General features: G+C 39.5%; 2 protein-coding genes and 1 long non-coding RNA gene across 5 annotated transcripts in view; 2 read left to right on the top strand and 1 right to left on the bottom strand.

Annotated features, from left to right (window-relative positions):
- The window catches only part of LOC115795540 (rho GTPase-activating protein 29-like), a 33930-nt gene extending 19339 nt beyond the window's left edge, over positions 1-14591 (top strand). Inside the window, exons 1-20 of one of the 2 annotated variants that reach the window (XM_030751513.1) lie at positions 328-624; positions 1513-1609; positions 1906-1978; positions 2311-2371; positions 3061-3210; positions 3895-3959; positions 4097-4207; positions 4592-4672; positions 4985-5152; positions 5310-5447; positions 6750-6937; positions 7948-8114; positions 8639-8773; positions 9110-9205; positions 9825-9988; positions 10138-10326; positions 10526-10663; positions 10918-11153; positions 11764-12064; positions 12537-14582. In XM_030751513.1, coding sequence (XP_030607373.1) covers positions 1922-1978; positions 2311-2371; positions 3061-3210; positions 3895-3959; positions 4097-4207; positions 4592-4672; positions 4985-5152; positions 5310-5447; positions 6750-6937; positions 7948-8114; positions 8639-8773; positions 9110-9205; positions 9825-9988; positions 10138-10326; positions 10526-10663; positions 10918-11153; positions 11764-12064; positions 12537-13724 — 3633 coding nt within the window. In that variant the 5' untranslated portion in view covers positions 328-624; positions 1513-1609; positions 1906-1921 and the 3' untranslated portion in view covers positions 13725-14582. Of the gene's footprint in view, positions 1-327; positions 625-1512; positions 1610-1905; positions 1979-2310; positions 2372-3060; positions 3211-3894; positions 3960-4096; positions 4208-4591; positions 4673-4984; positions 5153-5309; positions 5448-6749; positions 6938-7947; positions 8115-8638; positions 8774-9109; positions 9206-9824; positions 9989-10137; positions 10327-10525; positions 10664-10917; positions 11154-11763; positions 12065-12536 lie in introns of those variants that run through there. The other variant, XM_030751512.1, reaches the window with a different exon arrangement.
- On the bottom strand, positions 12081-14779 carry LOC115795541 (uncharacterized). Its single transcript, XR_004021267.1, has 3 exons — positions 14659-14779; positions 13749-13841; positions 12081-12669 (listed from the first exon to the last, which is right to left on the bottom strand). It is a non-coding gene; the product is annotated as an uncharacterized LOC115795541 (long non-coding RNA).
- A 226-nt stretch (positions 14780-15005) lies between these two features.
- Positions 15006-19973, top strand: part of LOC115795539 (retinal-specific phospholipid-transporting ATPase ABCA4-like) — a 49290-nt gene continuing 44322 nt past the window's right edge. Inside the window, exons 1-8 of one of the 2 annotated variants that reach the window (XM_030751510.1) lie at positions 15006-15185; positions 15857-15909; positions 16497-16609; positions 16697-16790; positions 16984-17125; positions 17297-17436; positions 18142-18269; positions 18429-18626. In XM_030751510.1, coding sequence (XP_030607370.1) covers positions 16544-16609; positions 16697-16790; positions 16984-17125; positions 17297-17436; positions 18142-18269; positions 18429-18626 — 768 coding nt within the window. In that variant the 5' untranslated portion in view covers positions 15006-15185; positions 15857-15909; positions 16497-16543. The remainder of the gene's footprint in view (positions 15186-15856; positions 15910-16496; positions 16610-16696; positions 16791-16983; positions 17126-17296; positions 17437-18141; positions 18270-18428; positions 18627-19973) is intronic. The other variant, XM_030751511.1, reaches the window with a different exon arrangement.

Genomic DNA, 19973 nt, shown 5'->3' with positions numbered 1-19973 from the left:
TTTACTGATTGTGGATTCTGTTTTCTGCATTTAAATACAGTTCTTTTTATTAGTTTTACTTAGTACTATAGCTATTACATTCAAGTAAGTCTTATTATGTCCTTTCTGCAGAAACATTAATATATATCAAGTCAGAATGATACACCAATTTTAGACTTTTTATTGAAGTAATGGTCCCACTTACAGCTAAACCATGAGAAAACAATGGGCCCCGTACTTGAATGATGCAGTTTCCATATTTCAGTCATGACAAGGGGGGCAGAGCTCTGGAATCATTGTTAAGAGACCCACAGGATGTCCTGAGGAAGAAGTCCGCGCTGAGTTGTACGCTAGCATTCAGAGCCAGCGAGGTGCGCGGCAGGGAGGCACGCACCACACCTCCTCTCTTTCTGGTGTCCTCGAGTGTCTCCCTGGAAAGTGGGGTCGCCTCTTCAAGCCAGGATGCCATGACTTTTCTTCATAGGCTGGGACTTTATAATTACGCTTCTGCATTGGCATGGATGGAGATTATCCAGGAAGAGAAAATGAAAGCACAAAATCTTGAAAGCGTTCTGGAAACTAGAACTGTTTAGAGATTTTTGGTCCCATTTGCTAGACAACAATGCCAGGTGGCAGAGAGAAAAGGTAAGTATTTTATATGGTGCTGCATGTGACAGAGCTCAAGCTGTGTGAGTGTTTCCTGTTGCGGGGCAGACAGGAAGTACTCTGCTCAGTCAGATTTCACTGAGTGTGCCTTTAGCTGTCCTGATTACTTTCTGCAACCATGTTCTTGCTGAGTTAAGTGGTTTCTGAGAAGGAAAGCTCTGTGTACGTTTTATCAAAGATTTGTCAATTTTGGATGGCTTTCTAAAATCCGAGGACATTTTGCTGTCACCAGATCACAAAGCAAGGGATGTGTTTTTTGTTTTTTTGAGTGATCAGCATGGAAGCTGACTCAATGGTTATTAACACATGTGAATGGAGGAAGAATTCTTTTGAATTGTTGCTGTGAAATTCTTTGAATATCAACCACTGAAGATTTTTGAGTCTGTTCCAGGAAGACATTTTGATTGGGTAGGGAGATATGCAGACTGCACATGTCAGTGCCTTTAGCTGCTTCTACTCTAACATGGTTTTGAAGCCGTTCTCGTAACATTTTCTGCTAAAACTCTTGACCTTATGTTACTGATCAGAGTTTTTGTGCATCCTCAAGAATGTCAGCACTTACTTGAAACCACTTAAACCCTTGTACAAGCGATAAACAACTTCCTGCAAAAGCCTAACTATGATCTTAGCGGCTTATGATTGCAGAGGTAAAATAACACAAAATTTGATTTGCATTGTTGTTGTTGTGTGTGTTTTTTTTCATTTTAGAAGATTTTTTTTTAAACATATAACATTTAATGTGTTTCCCATATGTTTTTTGTAATGGAGGTGATGGAGGCTCGTCATATACAGGTCCAGTTCTGTGAATGCATTTGGTTTGTAATTCCTTTTTGTTTGACCAAAGTTCTCGTGTATCACTCTGCACAGGCGTTAACTTCAAGGAAGTGAACCCAGAAAAGAAAAAAGCTATATTTGGCGAGATACACGCATCCATTGACACTTTGGCATTCACGTTCGGCAATGTGTGAGTACAATGCTTGTTTACATTTCAACACCGCTTCATTTTATTACTTTTTTGTGTTAGTGTCAAAAATGTTGGGCTGATTTTAGACATCAGGACAGCAGCTTGTTTTTCTTGTTAAGCTATCATTATCTCTGTCCTGTGTTTTTTAAATAGCAGGTTTGCTTTTTGTTTTTGATTTATCCTTCAGAGTTGCTTTGTTACTGAATAGATTGCAGTTTTGACCACAGACATTTTCTGCTTCTCTTTCAAATGGACTCGTGACATATTTACACACATATATATATATATACCCTTAGAGTTTCTGACTTCCTTATGGGAGATGTGGACAGCAGCCCAGGGTTGGGGATCCCCCAGAAAAACAGAAGCAGGGTGAGACGTGTGTGTGTGTGTGTGTGTGTGTGTGTGTGTGTGTGTGTGTGTGTGTGTGTGTGTGTGTGTGTGTGTGTGTGTGTCTGTGTGTGTCTTCCTTTTCCCAGCTTGCAAATTTTCCATATATATTTTCTAAGGCTTTGTTTTGAAGGTGACAGTTTCCAAAGGGGTGCACTTAAAGCAGCAATTTTTCCCCGCCTCCGAGTAAAAAAGCCTCAAAGACTTGCTTTCTGTATTTAATTGGGTTGTTGGAAACCCAGCTGCCTCTGATGTCTGACTTTGATTGTATGTCTGCTATTCCCTCCTTATAATCTGAAATGTCTTTTTCACAGTCTTCTGACAACCTCTCTGTGGATCCCAAGGGATATGTTTCAGAGAAAAGTGAGCTTGTGGGTAAGTGTTGTTCACATTTCATCATTTATCTCTGAGCGATGAATATAAAATAACTGAAATGCAAGAGCTATTTAATGGCTTCTTTACCAAGCATTTAATGGTTGCTGTCAGGGCAGCCTGAACTGTCAGTTTGTATGTTAACAGGGTGATTTAGGCTTTGGACTCTTGAATGCCTGAGGTAGACCCGCCTTAAACCTCTGCTTCCACCCCTGTTATTTCTGCTGCCTTTTTCATACTACATCCTCATTTTCCCCTCTCCATCCACATATCTGACATTCCTTGCCTGTTAAAGAGTAGTTCCATGTGGGATGAGAAACACATGGGATTTGTGTTGAATCAGATAGCAGGTAGGTAGGAGAGGCTGTACAGTGTAACCAGTAAAAAGAAAACCCTGCTGTTAGACTATTTCAAAAGATGGCTCGTCCTTTCATATCCACCTACGCTGACAACTCCACTGACCTCATTGTTTCTTTTTTCCTTTATTCATTTACCTCCTACACACACACACACACACACACACACACACACACACACACACACACACACACACACACACACACACACACACACACACACACACACACACACACATCTGCTGGATAGTAAAACTGAGTTTCATCAATCCAGCTCTGGGATATTTTGGTCCTACTACTTAATTCATATGAATTTCTCTTCTCTTGACTTTACAGGCGCAGAGGTGTCACAGTCACGAGAGGAAGAAGTTGACTTGACCCTGCTGAAGAATGACAGTGGAGTCGAATCTGCCCTACTCTATGCCAAGGCCTGGTCCAAGTACATCAAAGACCTTCTGGCCTGGATGGAAAAACGGCTAGCCATGGGTGAGACAACTGAGAGTATATTAGTTTGGACATGGTGGATTACTGCACAGGGCTTAGGACATTACATTAGATTTCCTCAGAAAAAAATATGCTCCCATTTTACAATATAAATCCACACCATCTGTTGTTGTACTACAGTTATAATAAGATGAATAGAGTTAACAGCCAGTTATATGTGACCCAGGGATAAAACTAGAAGGGCTTTTGGAGAGCTGTTTCCTTCATTATATTTCATGAATTTTGGCTTTCCTCGCACTCAGAGGAAAGCCAAAATTCAGAAGAAAAGCTCTTTCCATTTAGACCTCTAAATTATTAAAATCATTTAATGTGATGCTCAAAAATATTTGTATATCTAAGTGATAATAAAAATTTATAGCATGCCTTATAGTAAATTTTTATCTTATGCGATATTCTAGGATATACCTACAGTACTAGTCAAATGTTGGGGGCACACATGTCCTAACTTTTGACTGGTACTGTATATAATGGATGAATATATTAACATATTGAATATATTAACAAGCAGTATGTCTGATGAGGGTTCTGCAGGTCCTGCTGCTATTTATTTATTTATTAACAGTATGCAAACATTTTTGTAGATTTTTGTGCTAAATCCATTTTATTTACTGTTGATCCATTTCTAATAACAGCGTTTGACTCTTAACTTAATTCTCAAATTTTCAGATACCGAGTATGCTAAAAGCTATGTTAAGATGGCGGAGTCTGCAAAAGCACTGGCTGGTCAACAGGTAACTGAATAGCCATGTTTTAAAGGAATATGGACTATATTTGTTTAATCTTATAGAATAACCCCACATACTTATTAAAATAAATATTTATTGGAAAATTAATGTGAAAATGAATTTCTATATCTCATTTGTCCAAGGACTACATGCCATTCAGTGATATCTACGTTTCTACATTCAAGAAAGACATTGAATACAACCAGCTGCTTATTCAAACCGCAATGACTCTTCAGACCAATAAATTCATACAGGTAGGAGTGACAAGAAGTAGATTATGGCCAACATAAACTTGTTAGTTTATCTTGCCTTTAACAAACTCTAGAACATCATTCGATTTATTTAATGGCATAAAACAATCTGTAAAAATACACCAGTGTATAAATTGTGTGTACTTTGCGCAGATTTTTGTTAACAAGTACAGTTTTACATGTGCTCAAGACATAGAAAGTTTGGACTTTCAAATTCGATAGAATAGAGGTCCCTAGATTCCCTAAAGACCTCTAGTTGACAGTAATATTATGCATGAGTCAGTCTTGTCTTTTACATAAGGATTTTAAGAATAAACTTGGTGTAAAAAAATAAATAAATAAATTTTTGAAATACCAAAGTATAATTGTTGACCTATTTCTTCTCAGCCTCTTGTGGCTCGCAAAAATGAACTGGACAAGCTGAGGAAAGAAATCAAGGAGCAGTGGCAGAGGGAGCAAAAGAAAATGGTATCTACAGAATCACTGTATAGTCACACCTTGTTTGATAATTACTCTTAGCTCAGTAGCAGTGCTCCATTGTAGTATTACAGACTGGTGAGCATTCCACAGTGCATGCTCAATGTTGTCAACCAGCCAGGAGATTAGTCATCAGTGACTAATGTAGTGTTTCTGTTACAAATGAATAATGTCACAATTTCTAATTGTTGCGAAGTTGATCATCCACCAAAGAATGTCTGATTTAATGTCTGATAACTTTTGAACACACATGCCACATTTGAATCAGATTGTCTTTGTGGCCTGTCTGTGTGGCTTTGGCAGCAAGAGGCAGATGCAACCTTGCGTAAGGCGCGGGCACTGAAGACCCAGAGGAGGGAGGAATACCAGAAAGCCCACTCATCAGCAAACCGCTCCCAGGAGGATCAGTCTAATGCTGGGAACAAACAGCTGGAGAAGAAGAGAAAGCTACAAGAGGAGGCACTGCAGAAGGTGGGCAGGAGAAAGGAAAATACAGAAAATAACTGGTGTCACTATTTTGTGACATTATTTGATGTGAACAGTGATTTTTTTTTTTTTTTTATTTTTCCGCACAATGTAGCACCTCTTCCCCATCCTTACACTTTTCTTTGTTTATTGTTTTGGGCAGGCGGGGGAGGCTCAGGACCAGTACCAGAGCTGTATGGCTGATGCAGACGGCAGGAGAATGGATCTGGCCACTGCTAAGAGCACCATCCTCACTCAGATCCGAGAAATTATCTTCCAGTGTGACCTCACACTCAAAGCTGTGAGAAGCAGTTTATATTTATGAGAGAGAAATTCAGACTGTACAATAACTGTTTAATTACAGCTCATATCTTATAGGTACACCACAAGATGAAACTGTGAACAGTTTGGGAGCACTACAAAGAAAAATTTGACTTAAAAATCTTTACCATGCTACTGCTTTCAGTTTAACTGAAAATTCTTCTCTAAGGCTGCGCTTCTGTTTCTTTCTTGGAGAACTCCAGTATAAATGTGAAAATATAGAGATTACAGCTTGAATACTTATATAACTGATACTTTTATCATATATATTTGTGCTTCTTATGTTTGCAGGAAAAGTTTTATTATACACTCAAAAATATAAACGCACAAATCCAAAAAAGTTAAGTTTAAGTGGCCTATTTCGTAACATGTCCATACACTCCAGGAGGAATGGGACAACATCCCACAGGCCACAATTGACAATCTGGTGATGTCTGCGCCACAGATGCGTGACGCCAGTGGTGCACACACTCAGTATTGAGTGCTGTGACCTCTGATCGCTGTGTTCGCTTTGTGATAACACATGGACTGTTCCATAAAGATCTGAAACACTGTTTGCTATTGAAGCCTGAAAGAGGGTTGGTTTGTAGACTGTGACCACAGTATAAAATCAAATTTCTGAAATGTCTCAAGTAGTGAAAGCTTGCTCTATATAGTTGATCTTGTATGTTTAGTCAGGGTTTGGCTATTTTCTTACTTGGACTTAAAGTAGAATTATAAACACTATACTAAGGTTGTGCCAAAGCATCTCAATCAGACTTTTACGAGCCCACTCCAAAACCTTCTTGAGAATATTTTCCTACAAGTCTTGGGGGTCATCAAGATGTTTTGTGGTAAATGTTAAGATGAATCTTTGTGGTCAGCAGTGGTTTTCTCCTTGGAGCTCTCCCATGGATGCCATTTTTAGCCAGTCTCTTTCTTATTGTCATGAAAACTGATGTTAACTGAGACAAGTGAAGCCTGCAGATAGTGTTCTGATCTTTTAGCCTACACTTTACTTTGTCACACAGGTTCTATTTAAGTGATTTCTTGATTCAGCGGGGCTGGCATTAATTAGGCTGGGTGTGGCCAGTGAAATTGAACTCTGATTAAACAAGGGTGGCAGTTACTTTTTCACATGGGGCCATTAGCTTTTTTTAAAAACTGCATTTTATAATTACTTGGGTTATCTTTGTCTAATAAAAAAAGTTGTTTCATCTGAAACATTTAAGTATGACAGATACTCATTTGCTGACTCATTCAGTTTTAAGAAGTTTTTTTCTTTTTTTTTTTTTTTTTTCAGGTAACAGTGAACTGGTTTCAGATGCAGCAGACACAGACTGTGTCACTTCCTGCTCACTACCAGGCCCTGAGTGAGAACGCCAAGTTGTATGAACCTGGCGAGTGCTATGCAGAGTTTGTCCGTAACCTGCCCAAGAATCTACCTAAAGAGCATCTTTACTCTGACTCCATATGCTCAGAAAATACCAGGTACAAACGACTATGAATACACGCTCATATTCTAGAAATAGTTTTTGATTTTTAAATTTTTTTTTTGGCTTACCTTTTTTTTTTCTTATGACGAGAAGGGCTTTGAAATGATTATGCAGAACAAGAAATTTGCATCTTCAGAGCTTCCTAGCTTTCCTAGTATTTTTTAAGAATGATCTGCTTTTTGCTCTCTTTTGCGACAGCTTATTGTAGTTTAAAATTTGTTATCATTCGCCAAAGTGTTGCACATGCTGCTATAATAGTTGACATTTGGTCTTAACTGAGGTTACAATGAGTGGCAGTAAGTAGTCTCATAACTATTTGATGTTTTGCATTTTTTGTCATAGTAGCTGAAGTTTTAGGGCATTGTTTTTGAAGTACTTTCTAATGTCGCTCACACCCATTTGGAAGGTTAACAATGAGTTAGAGTCGGAGAGAGAGGGAAAAGACACCAGGAGAGACTGAATGCATGTTGAATTCCTTGCCCTTCCTCAGGAAATATCTGTGGCTCGGGCTGGATACATGAGGGAAGATTGCGAGAATGAGAGTATGTCTGTGGTTGGGAGAAGTCCGCACACTCTTCTTAGTTTGACCGAATAAGCTTCCTACAGTTAAATACTCATTATCACAAAGAAAATAATATTGCCTTCAGTACACACTGACCTAATAAAAAGATTAATGATTGTGTAGCTCTATTAAGTACATTACTGAGTAAGTTACAGGTGTTGGGACAGACTAAAACAGCTTCTTTCTGGTTAGAATGTGAATTCAGTGCTTGAACTTAAAATTTTTTGTGAAGGCATTTTTTAACGTGACTTTATGTGTTGTAACTGTCGGCTGCTGCGTCTAATTTCAGTTTCTGTTCCTTAATGTTGTCTTTCAGTTTTTACCAGAGCACAAGACACTTCTGAAAACGCGTTGATAATTACTCATAACAAGACAAAAAACAAACTGTATGCCTTCTATCAACCTTTATTTATAGTTACAGAATTACAACTTTATTTCTTCAGGTTCGACAACAAAAGGTCAGTGAGCAGCTATCGTTCCTCCCATGGCAACCTGTCGCAGGCGTCGACCACCTCTTGTGATGTGTTGAGCGGAGATGAAATGGACAGTACCATACTCCGGCCTGCAAAGATCAGCGAGCAAAGGTCCAGCAGCAGCGCAGACATACAAGGTACATTCAAACAGACGTGTTAAGTTTCAGTGAAGTTGCTGATATACATTCAAAAAATAAAGGTCAATAAGGACGGTCTTTGTATGTATCTGTACAACAAAATTCACAGAAAATTTCCTTTTGTATCACATTAGTGCTTTAATAGGCATTGGTTCTTCAAATAAACCTTAAAATAAACGAAACCTTTAAATAGCTATGTACTGTTTTAGAAACTACAATTTTAGAAACAAGCTCAGAATGATTGACACTGTTGGCTCGAGGTTGAACAGCTTTATATTAACCCCATCAGGGACTTGCCCCATGTTTTGAGTCATGGAAATGTTTTCCTGACTAAAGTAAAAACAGTTGGGGTTGTGTGTTGCTTAATCATCGTAAGTCTGGAATATCTGTGTGGACTACTTGTTCCTGAAAATAACTGAAACTGACACTACAAGTGTCACTTCAGCAGCAGCTGTCATGTAGCTTTATTACTGTGTTGTGATCCTGGTTGTGTGTGACTGGTGGTCTGTGTGTGTTTTTTGCAGCACTGAGAAGCCAGGTCCCAATGAGAACCTGGGCTTCCAGTAGTCATGGGAGCCAGGGTGGGATGTGCAGTGACTCAGAGAGCGCCGGAGGCAGCAGTGAGTCGAGGTCCATGGACTCCCCCACGGCCAGTCCAGGTAAGAGGACTTGAAATTTGAAAACTTCTTCTGAATTCATTATAAGAGCTGTATGAGTATTAGGTCAGTAGTTTATGAAAAGGAATACTCAAGGCAGGGAAATGAAAGATTTGTCATACTGGACACAGTTTAAGTGATCCATGAAGGTGAACAAATACACTTATTATTGTGATCTGGAGACGTAATGGACAGATAGATCTCCTTGCCACACTCTTCATTTCAGCAGTAACTATATAACTATTATATTTTAATCGTTGTTTTAAGTGTCATTGATTTTGTACTTATGGTAAAACTATATTTTCACATAGTGAAGCATTTTGGAACAAATTTGTTCAGGTGACATGCGACGGATGTCCAGAACTCCTTCCACTGGGACCATGTCTTCTGCTGATGATCTGGATGATAGGGAGCCACCATCCCCCTTAGACAATGGTGAGATGTGTTTGTTATTGTGGGTGTGTTTTGTTCCTGTCACAGTATGTGTACTTTTCTGTTCAGGAGCTAAGAAAGCTAATCAGTCTGTCTATTTTTGTGACAAGGAAGTCTAGGAATGGAAGGAGAAATCGTGAGCAACCATTGCGCAATTCTTTATCATGCTTTACACATGGCACTGTTCTGCTACTCCAAATCTGTGGTGGCTTTTGCTTAGAGCAAATGTTTTTCTTATATTCAGTGGTGCTGCACAGATAGAGGTCATGTTAGTTTTGGCATATAGTTTCAGCTAACACTTCCTGTATCTGTGTTGACCTCCTCTAGTCATTGTTTTTTTTATTTTTTTAAATTGTGAAATGAAACAATCAATGAGCTATTTGACCTACCCCCCCCGCATAGTCAGAAAGCCCGTTTATGTATAAAAGACCAGAATAACAGCAGGTTTTGTTTTGTTTAAACCTAAAATAATTATGCTAACTCTAAGATAGGGTACTTCTCTTATTGACCAAGTTTCAGTTATTTGCTTTGGAGTAAATGCCAGTTTCCCTTTGAATAATAGCTCTGAATGATGTCACTTGCCGAGTTAGTTCCTGTCCTCATCAACGGTTTTGTTTTTCAGGTCTGGCAGAGATGGTGACAGAGACGTCCAGTTCTCCTGGTCCCTTCCGAAATGCTCAGATGTCCAAAGCTGCTCAAACCCATAAGCTAAGAAAACTTCGAGCCCCATCTAAATGCAGAGAATGTGACAGTCTGGTGGTTTTCCATGGAGCTGAGTGTGAAGAGGTACAGTAAATATGCTCATCATTAGCTGCCTAAATGATAATTATCTTGTGTATTAAGTGTTTATAAATGATCAGTGTATTTGGCAACTGTTCATCAGAAGACAAGAATTAATTATTCTGTATTTGACTCCCGCTTTCTCTCTTTTTCAGTGCTCCTTGGCCTGCCATAAGAAATGTTTAGAGACACTCGCCATCCAGTGCGGTCATAAAAAGCTACAAGGCAGGCTACAGCTGTTTGGTATTGATTTTGCCCAAGCAGCGAAAAACAGTCCAGATGGTATCCCCTTTATAATCAAGAAGTGCACATCTGAGATTGAGAGTCGAGCCCTCAACATCAAAGTAAGTCTGTTTGTTTTTGATCTTTTTTTAATATCTTTTTGTTTTGTTTTGTGATGTGGGGATGGTTAGATTTATGACCTCATATTGTAAAAGTTATTGTGTGACCCTAAATACAATAGTGTGACTTCCGTTTCAAGTGTTTTCTGTGACTATGACTTTCATTTAAAAAAAAATCTCTTTATCTACGTATCTCTCTCAGGGCATTTATCGTGTGAACGGTGCCAAATCTCGTGTCGAGAAGCTCTGTCAGGCGTTTGAAAATGGGAAGGACTTGGTTGAGCTATCTGATCTTTCCCCTCATGACATCAGCAATGTTCTCAAGCTGTACCTTAGACAGGTGGGCCTGAAATTCTTACTTGTGGGGGGGTTATTGAGAACTAGCGTTCCACTTATGTTAAAGGTTATTTATGTTAAAGGCTGCTGTGGTGTGTAGTACTGGCAGATAATTGATGTTAAGTTCATTACTTAGATTTTACTCTTATGTAATTGTGCTTCTTTGAGTTGGACTTTTTTTTGGGTACATGTTAAATGATTTTGATTTTGACATTTTCCACTACAAGAAACTTAAAACACATTGGTTGTTTTACTCAGTTACCAGAGCCATTGATCCATTATCGATTCTACAATGATGTCATCGGCTTGGCTAAAGAGTGCCAGAGGGTGATAGTGGATGAGGCTGACAATAAAGCTCAAAACAACCAGCCAAGGGAAAAAAGTGGGCCGAGCACGCAGCTGAACAAAGTCATTCTTAAGATCAGAGACCTCCTCCACCAGCTGCCTCCAGCCAATTACAGGACTCTGCGCTACCTTATAGCACATCTAAACAGGTAAAAGCTGAAAACAAATACCCAGAATTATTTCAGAGTAAGAATTTCTGTCTGTTCCTTACAATTAGAGTAATATGCAAACTTCCTCATAACGGAAAGGGAAGCAGAGACTTCTCTATAGCACAGGGGAAGTAGCAGACTTACCGACACAAAATTTGTTCTGTGTTTATTGTCTCATTGCACTCAAGTTCAAATTTAACACCAACACTAATAAAACTATAAATATAATTTAATTTAATTTCACAGTTTTATTTATTTGGTGTTCTTCTTTGATCTGTAGGACTTGTAGACCATGACATGATAGAAACAGGCATTTAATTATTAGTGGCTTCCTGAAATAGGCTCTTTTTTTTTTTTTTTTAGCTGTTTCAGACTCAGTATTAAAGGTGATTCACTGAAACCTGTTGTTTCATCATTTTATCCAGAACAATCACTGACCCAAAAAGTAATAATTTTTAAAAAGGGTTCCCTGCTACTCTACAGAATATCAGTCTATGTCTGATTCTAATTCAGTGTAGTGTTTCACAAAATGCAGACAATAATACTTGAACAATGCCTAAAAAGAAGTATTTTCCAAATGAAAACGATCATCACTCTTGTACTATCACAGAGTCACTGAACAGGCCGAGGAGAACAAGATGACTGCGAGCAACCTTGGCATCATCTTTGGCCCCACGCTGGTGAAGCCACAGCATACAGATGCAGAGGTGTCTCTGTCCTCCCTGGTGGATTACCCCTACCAGGCACTGATGGTGGAGCAGCTGGTGAAACACTTTCAGACGGTCTTTGATGCATCTTCCCTGCCTGGTTCTGACATAAGTACCATGGGCCAGGCGTCCCCCAGACTCACCCCACAGGAGAAGGTGCGGCAGCTTAGCAGGCACTCAACCTCCCTGATTGACATCAAAGAGGTGAGGAGGGATTAAAGATATCATAAAGCTGATTATAATGTGAATAGGGTATAAGTAATCAAATGAAAAAAGGGCATAATTTGTCACATGGTTAAGATGCATTAAGAAGGAGAGTCGTTTAGTTATTGTCAACAAACCAGGGTCAGATTGTCCACTTGTAAAGCTACCTCTGCTAGCAGTTCAACGTTAATAACATCCACTGGTAATACAGTTGACTAATATAATAAAAAATAATCTCTATTTTGTTTTATTCTGGTTTAACTTGTTAGAAATTACTATGTGACACAACAACAACAGCAACCGCAACAAAAACATTAACTCATTTATGCATATCCATTTATACAGTATCCTGTATACAGCACATTAAACAAAAAGCTCTCTTTCCTATTCTCACTGCTCTGGGCTGCACCTGGATGTGTTATACGTGGATACAGTTTGGTTTATTGTAATCTAACTGTTTACGTCCTTTCAGAGTACTAAAGTGTACAAAAGATACTCATCTATCATCCCATCATCTCACATCGTGGGCGAGGTGCAGGAGGGCCAACCAGGAAAAAGCAAAACGGAGGTCTCTGCAGTGGACAGAGTCAACGGGGTCCAGACGTCTAGTGGAGGAGAAGTTCAGAGATCAACCTTAGTATTTGGCCGTCCCAGCACCATCATCTCCTCACCCACCACAGTGGCACCAAAGGTACAGCTGCGCACCCAGCGCACCAGACAAGTGTGTCGACCAGTCAGCATGCCGCTGGAACGCTTGCCCACGCCGGCTCAAATTGGCGAGAAGAATAATCGAAACACTGCTGATGCTGTTGATTCAGGTCCTGTTAAGCGGGACACCATTACTGAAACTATACAGGAGATGCCAGAGCCAGAGAAGGCTCGGCAAAGTGGCTCATCCAGGGTTAGCACCTACTACATCACTCCTTTTATTGACACTCAGAGGAGGACTTGGGACAAGAAGTACAAGCACTATGATGTTACACCCAGGACTGCTATGATCATGGCTAATCTGCCGTCTCCCAGCTCTGGAGTGCAGCCTGTAAAGGCAATAATACCAGTCAGCAATGTTATAACTGGAACAACTGCCTCTGTGGTTCCAACTACAAGTAGCGTTAGCACCATATTCTCCGGCAACCTTCATACGGCGGCACTCAAGTCTGTTTGGATTTCTAAAAGGGAAAATGACATTCAGAGTTCACTCCGTGAGTCTAGCAGCTCACCGAACCTTTCACTAACACTCAGGGCACCGAGGACTCTGCAGCCTCCTCCTGGAACTTTCTACAAGCCCCCTAATTCATACAGCAGAGCGGCGACACTCACAAACTGGACTACTGCTTTAACCACCACCACCACTACCACCATCTCATCATCCGCTCTCACCACCACCATCACCTCATCATCTGCCCCCACCAGCCCTGTTCAAGTAGTGTCTACATCCCCTGTCCTTACAAGCCCCACACAGAGGCTGCTCCAGACTCAGGACTCCACTGACAGTGCCATAGACGCCGGGGTCTCGACCTCTGCTCCCGTTTCGCCCCCCCAGTCTCCTCCCCCTAGCAGCCCTGACGACCTTAGCCCCAGTGAGAATAAACCTGTTTACCAAAGACTGCGACCCCGGCGGCTGCAGGAGCTCGAAATCAGAGAGGCTCATTTTGTCTGACACCAAAAAGAAAAAAAGACTCACATAATATCTGTAAATATTGCTGTATCTCTGTCACAGTGAATGCTGGGGAAAAGGATTTTTATCACCAAGCTGAGCATGGGAAGACCCGTGGACCTGTTAAAATAAACCATAAAAGTGTTATAAGTTCTAATATATTCTGTTTCACTGTCTAAGTCAACAGTGGTTGTTTTAAGCATTCAAAACTTCAATGCAAACATGATCGTTTATTGCCACATTTTTTAAATAAGAACACGAACTGTCTAATTTTATGTCAAAGAAAATTGGTGACAAATTGAGCTCTGTCTGTAATTAGCTGTAAGCCTATCACTTTTCTTGTTGAATATTTGATTTAATACAGAATTATATTTTACACAATGCACTTAATCCAGGCTCAGATCCTGATGTTGCCTTCAGTTTTTTAAAAATGTGTTAAATTCTGTATTTTATTACACTAGGTATATATGTAAATATTTTCAATACAAGGTTCTTAATGATAAAGAAGTCAACATTTATACCTTTTAAACATGTTCATAGCCTGTGATTGGTACATCTTTTCTACGCATGTAAATCTTATGTATCTGTGTACATTTTTATATTCATTACATTCATACATACTCCATGCCTGTCACAATGGTTGTGTGACTTTTACAGGAGAAAAATGACACGCAACAGTTCTTGCTGCAAATTAAAATTTCAAAATTACCCTCTCTGAGATTGAGTTTCGTTTCTGTTGTGTTTGCAGATTTCTGTTCAGCACTCTGGAGAGTCTGAGTCATACTTGAAACTTTTCTTTTTTTTTAATTGCTTCATACTATATTTACTTGGTATGTGTCTGTTTCAAGCTACCCTTTTACTTACAAAGGTACTCACTTTTTATCTTTGCACAATATAGCTTTAATGTGCTGCTGTCAAGATTTCAAATTCTCCTCACCTAATTTCCCATGTCACCTGCTCCACCTTGTCGAGCTGCTCAAAAGAATGAGTCATTTCAGACCTGAAACAAACCCCCTTGTCTCTGAGTCTGATCAGCTCCTGTGTCACTCAGTCCAAACTGATTTATTCTGGAGGTGCTTAGCTGAAAGGCTTTCTTCCACAGTTACGTGCAGTGACTGTGCAGGTAAATCTCGCTCCTAACACTGGTTGCTGCCGCGATGAAACCCATCTCCAGTATGGAATGAAATTTCTCTCCACCTGGATTCCTCCTTTCCTCTTCTGTAGGTCTCCCCTTAATTCTGCCTCAAAATGGATGACGGTTGTCTTTTTTTCTGCTTGCCCATGTTGAGCTGGGAGATTAGAGCAATCAGATTAGGAGTGCTGCTGACCTGCAGGCAGAGGAGAGGGAGTGGGCAGCTAGAAGGCACACGGATCTACCTTACCTAATTTTTTTCCCAGTACTTCAGCTTGTCAGTGAACCTGTTTCTCTAGATGCCGTTCCATTTTTTTATCATTCCATAACAGGTAAGGATCTGAATTTATTTCTTTAAGCTTGCTGTTGACAAACTTGTTTGGAAGATCATGTAACAAAGACATATGGTTGTTAATTGCTGTTCAGTTTTGTGAGTTTTTTTTTTTTTTTTACACTTTAGTTTCACTCAGAACAGCTTAGTATTGATTTGCAGTGACCTTTCTCTCTAAAGAGACAAGTGGAGCCAAACTCTACCAGAACAACCCTCGTATTACTATGATAGAAGTGTTTTTCCAATATTGATTATTTTTATAAGTTGATAAATATAACAACAAGCAAACCAAGCCTCCAGACTCAATGAAGGGTTTGATAGCCACCGCTTAGACTTTGGGGGAAGCTCAGCCAGTTTTTACACCTATGGGAGATTTTGGACCGAAGCATTCACCACCATCAACAACAACAGTTGAGGGAACATCTTTGATATGAATGGTGTTCACTCTCACCAGTCACCAGCCTAGGTGCATTAAAGATAGAGGGACACGGTGGACCAGCATCTTTTAAAATAATTTTTTTTTTTCCCCCTTTAATTTGACATACATACATCTGTACCTACATGCAGCATTTTCTACAGGACGACAGCAACAAAAATAAAAATTTTAAAAATGACTTGCAGAAATGTCAGATATATAATGATAGCTTTTACTCTTCTGTTTTGGTCTTACAGCTCCCCCCTTGTTTTCTAGACAGGTGTTCATTCGCCTGCATCCTCACTCAGAGGTAATCTGTTGGACACGTTGCTCTGAGCAAATTACTCTTCATGTCCGAGATTCTCTAAAGCACCATCTGCACAGATCCTGTATATGTCACGGGTATTTTTCCCCTAACATCTACCCCAAATCAATTTGTCTTTGCAATAAATCTGCATGAGAGTAGGTTCAAATTGCATTTATTATTCAAGTCTATGGTTTTATTTCAGTCACTGAACACATATAGTTAACATATATGGTAGTTATTAACATCACCTATTACCACTGCAGTTAAAAATAGCTCATTTGCCTTCATATGTGCATAAAATAAATCAGTAGTGGTTTAGTGGTTGTGCAGAGCCCACCAGCAGTGCGTATGTGTTGTGTACAGTCTGTCTACAGTTGTAGTTTAGTTGCAGTAAAAACCACCACAACCAGTCCAAGTGTAAGTCTGATATAAAATGAACACAAAAAAAATCCAGTCTGAGATAAGACGTGTTCTAAGGACTAGATCCACATATGGTTCTTTGTGAACACCAATAATTCGATCTGGTTTGTCTCATGTCTTTGCGACAACTATAGTAAATGTCATCACTAATGAAGTTGTGTTATCTGCAGGTTTATTAAAGTCTGATGACCCCTTCCAGGGGTTGAGCTATAGAGCAATGAAGACAGGCTCTCAAGTCTGCCTGTTACTGTGGAAAAACTGGACTCTTCGCAAGAGACAGAAGGTAAAATGGCAATTGTTTCAATTGTGCGAGTGTTCCTATTGTTCTGTTACTTCAGTATATATGACTGTGTCACGTGTTTCTCTTCAGATCCGCTTCCTGGTGGAGATCTTCTGGCCAGTGTTGTTATTCATTGGTTTGGTGTGGCTGAGGAAAGCCAATCCACTGTATCAACAACATGAATGTAAGAAGAGATTTGCAAGATGTTCTATCAGTGATGGCGATGATCTATTAAGATATCATTTTACACACACATAGAAAAGAAAAGTTGTGTGCTGGAGTTCCTTTCATTGGATTAATATGTGTTAAAACTTTGGCAAATCTTCAAATCGCAATCACTGCTCATGTGCCCTCTAATTTAGTCTGTGTTCCTTTAGGTCATTTCCCCAACAAGGCCCTGCCTTCTACAGGAATTCTCCCTTGGATTCAGGGCATCTTCTGCAATGCCAACAATCCCTGCTTCAGATATCCAACCCGAGGAGAGTCCCCCGGTGTTGTTTCCAACTATAATAACTCAGTGTAAGTATGATCTCATTCTCAAATCTCAGATCATTCTCAATCTCTTTCAAACCTGGTAAAGGCCAGATTTCAAATATTTTGTTTTAAAAATCTTTAGTGCTGACATTGTTCAATATTTAACAAATTCAGTGTTTTTTAGTGTTTATTTTTTGTTTTTTGGGGTTATTCCAGATTGGCACGGTTCTACGCCGATGTCCAGGAGCTTCTGCTCAATGAGACGGAGGTCCGCCAGTTTGGCAGGCTTTGGCATGAAATGTCATCCTTCTCAAACTTCATGGAAACTTTACGCAACAATCCATCTGCAGCCTCAGGTGAAGGGCAAATCTGAGAATCTTAAGAGGAAAATGGTCAGTAGAAGATTTTATTTTTTTGGATGAACAGAAAATACCTATTGAGAACAAGAGTTCTGGACAGATGTGAACCCAAAGATGCTCATAGTTTTCTTTTAAACAGTTATTCATTCTTAACCTGACATTCACAGAAAACAGTAGCTATATATAATATTAATTTTCTTTGTACAATTTCTTGTAAATTAGTTTTTACACTTCCAATGTTTACCCATTATCTTGAAATGGCAGATGTTGTGTGAATACAGACTTTAAAAATATTTATTATTGTTAATTTTGCCCATTACCTATGTTTTAAAACCTATATGACAGCTACACAAAGATTATTCCTCCATAGTAGTTTATAAACTATAAATTCCCTTCACTCTTTTTTCACTTTGAACTCTTAATCCTGGGTAATCTGCACATTATGATGGTCTTTCACATGCAACTTTTTAATGACTAGGCCTGACGGCATACATGGCATAAATGGTGTTCTCAATATTTCTTCCTTAAAAATCAGCTTTCCTTTTTGGCAGGGAAATGTGTATAAACACCCTTCCTCACTGTGCTTTCCCTGAAAATCGCTGCCAATCTGTTTTGCTGTGGATCATTTCCTCAGCGCAGTGGGTCAAAGTTGTTTTTTTTGCTGTTTCTGACCTTTCACTATCACTGTTCATGATTTTCTAGGTCGCGGGCTGAAGGTAGATGATATTTTGAAGGATGATGAAGTTCTCACGGCCTTCCTGTTAAGGGACGCCGAGCTCTCGGATTCTGTGGTTTATCAGCTCGTCAATGCACAAATACGACTTGAACAGGTACATCTTAGTTTTTTCCAGTGGTTGAGGTTAATTTTTTGGTGCATCTCTCTGTGTTGTCAACCTACACTAAAAAGAGTTTTGGTAATTGCGTATGCTTGAAAAGACTGAAAACTACATGAACTGATTGAACATGATTACAAATTTCATGTTGTTCAGTTTGCGTTTGGAGTCCCAGACCTGCAGCTGAAAGACATAGCATGCAGTCAGGCTCTCCTGGAGCGCTTCCTCATCTTCCCCAGTCGCATGGGACTGCATGGGGTCCGCAATGCAATGTGTGCCCTCAGCCAGCACAGGCTCCAGAAGATAGAGGATGTCCTGTATGCTAATCTGGACTTCTTCAAGATCTTCAAGCTGGTTAGTAGCTTATTTTAATGTGCTTCATGCATATACTCTATTGATTTCCTGAATGAAAATTAGGAATCCTAAACAGTGGTACATGATTTATATCACAAAGTGATCATCTAGTATGTCTAATGGCCATCATTGCAGATGTTTCCCACATCTACCCACTGCTCTCTACTGGCCTCACAAGGATTGTTTTCTTTTTCCATTGAAAGACTAGTCATTATCGGTACTTACACAATCCAGAGAATTTATTTTTGTTACTGTATTGATTTCCCATAATTGGTCTGCTTTGAGATGTCTAAATGTATACACTAAGTTAAACAACTATTTATGTAATTTTTTATATATTTTTTGAGCATTTTAGTCTATTAAAGTCTGGTAACTTCACAGTTCAAGCCAGCAGGGCAACATGTGGTTCCACACTCAGGCATCAATTGTCCTCCTACACAGTTTTTCTGTATGTCCCACTGTGAAATATTGCAGACAACAGAGAATATTATCAGCTGGATCAGTAAAATTGATGTAGTGGTAAGTGGGGAGTCTTCTTCACATAAGTTAACCACGGAGTGCCACGGGTTCTGTGCTGGGACCAATATTTTACATGATACATGCTTCCCTAAGACAGTATTATCAGAAAACACTGCATATATTTTCATTGCTATGCAGATGATATCCAGTTATATTTACCTATAAAGCCAAATAAACTACAGGTGTGATTTAAAGACATGGATGTCCCATAATTAATAGTCATTTTTGAGTCATTTTTGATCGGGATATGTCCTTCAGTTAGCACACAGAACAAATATGTAGGACTGCTTTCTTTCATTTTTGCAGTATGACTAGAATATCTCCAAAATTAGAAACATCCTGTTTCAGTGATAAAAAACTAGTTAGTGCATTTATTACTTCTAGTTTCGCTGAAACTAAAACTTCACTCTCAGACTGCAGGCTTTACTGAGGTTATGCTGTTATGCTGCCATAGGCTCAAAGTGTTGCAGGACTTCATGTGATACACTGAGCACTTCTTCTCCACTCACCTCTTCTCATTCCCCACGTTTATATATAGCAGCATGTCATTAGATTTTTGTCTTCTCTCTCCCTCAGTCTGTGTTTTTTCCTGTCTCCCTATGCTATATTTTTCTTGTCTTTCTCTTTCTTCTTTTCTGCTCGCCCTCACCCCCAGCCACTCGCAGCAGATGGCTGAGCCTCCCTGAGCAAGAGGTTTCTTCCTCTTAAGAGACAGTTTTTCCCTTCCCACTGCCACAAAGTGCTTGCTCATAGGGTGTCACTTGATTGTTGGGGTGTTCTCCAGAATACTGTAGGGATGCCAGCTTACTGTATAAAGTACCTTGAGGC

This window comes from Archocentrus centrarchus, chromosome 17 (assembly GCF_007364275.1).
Source record: "Archocentrus centrarchus isolate MPI-CPG fArcCen1 chromosome 17, fArcCen1, whole genome shotgun sequence".
NCBI lineage: Eukaryota > Metazoa > Chordata > Actinopteri > Cichliformes > Cichlidae > Archocentrus > Archocentrus centrarchus.
This window is presented reverse-complemented; position numbering and strand designations above follow the sequence as displayed.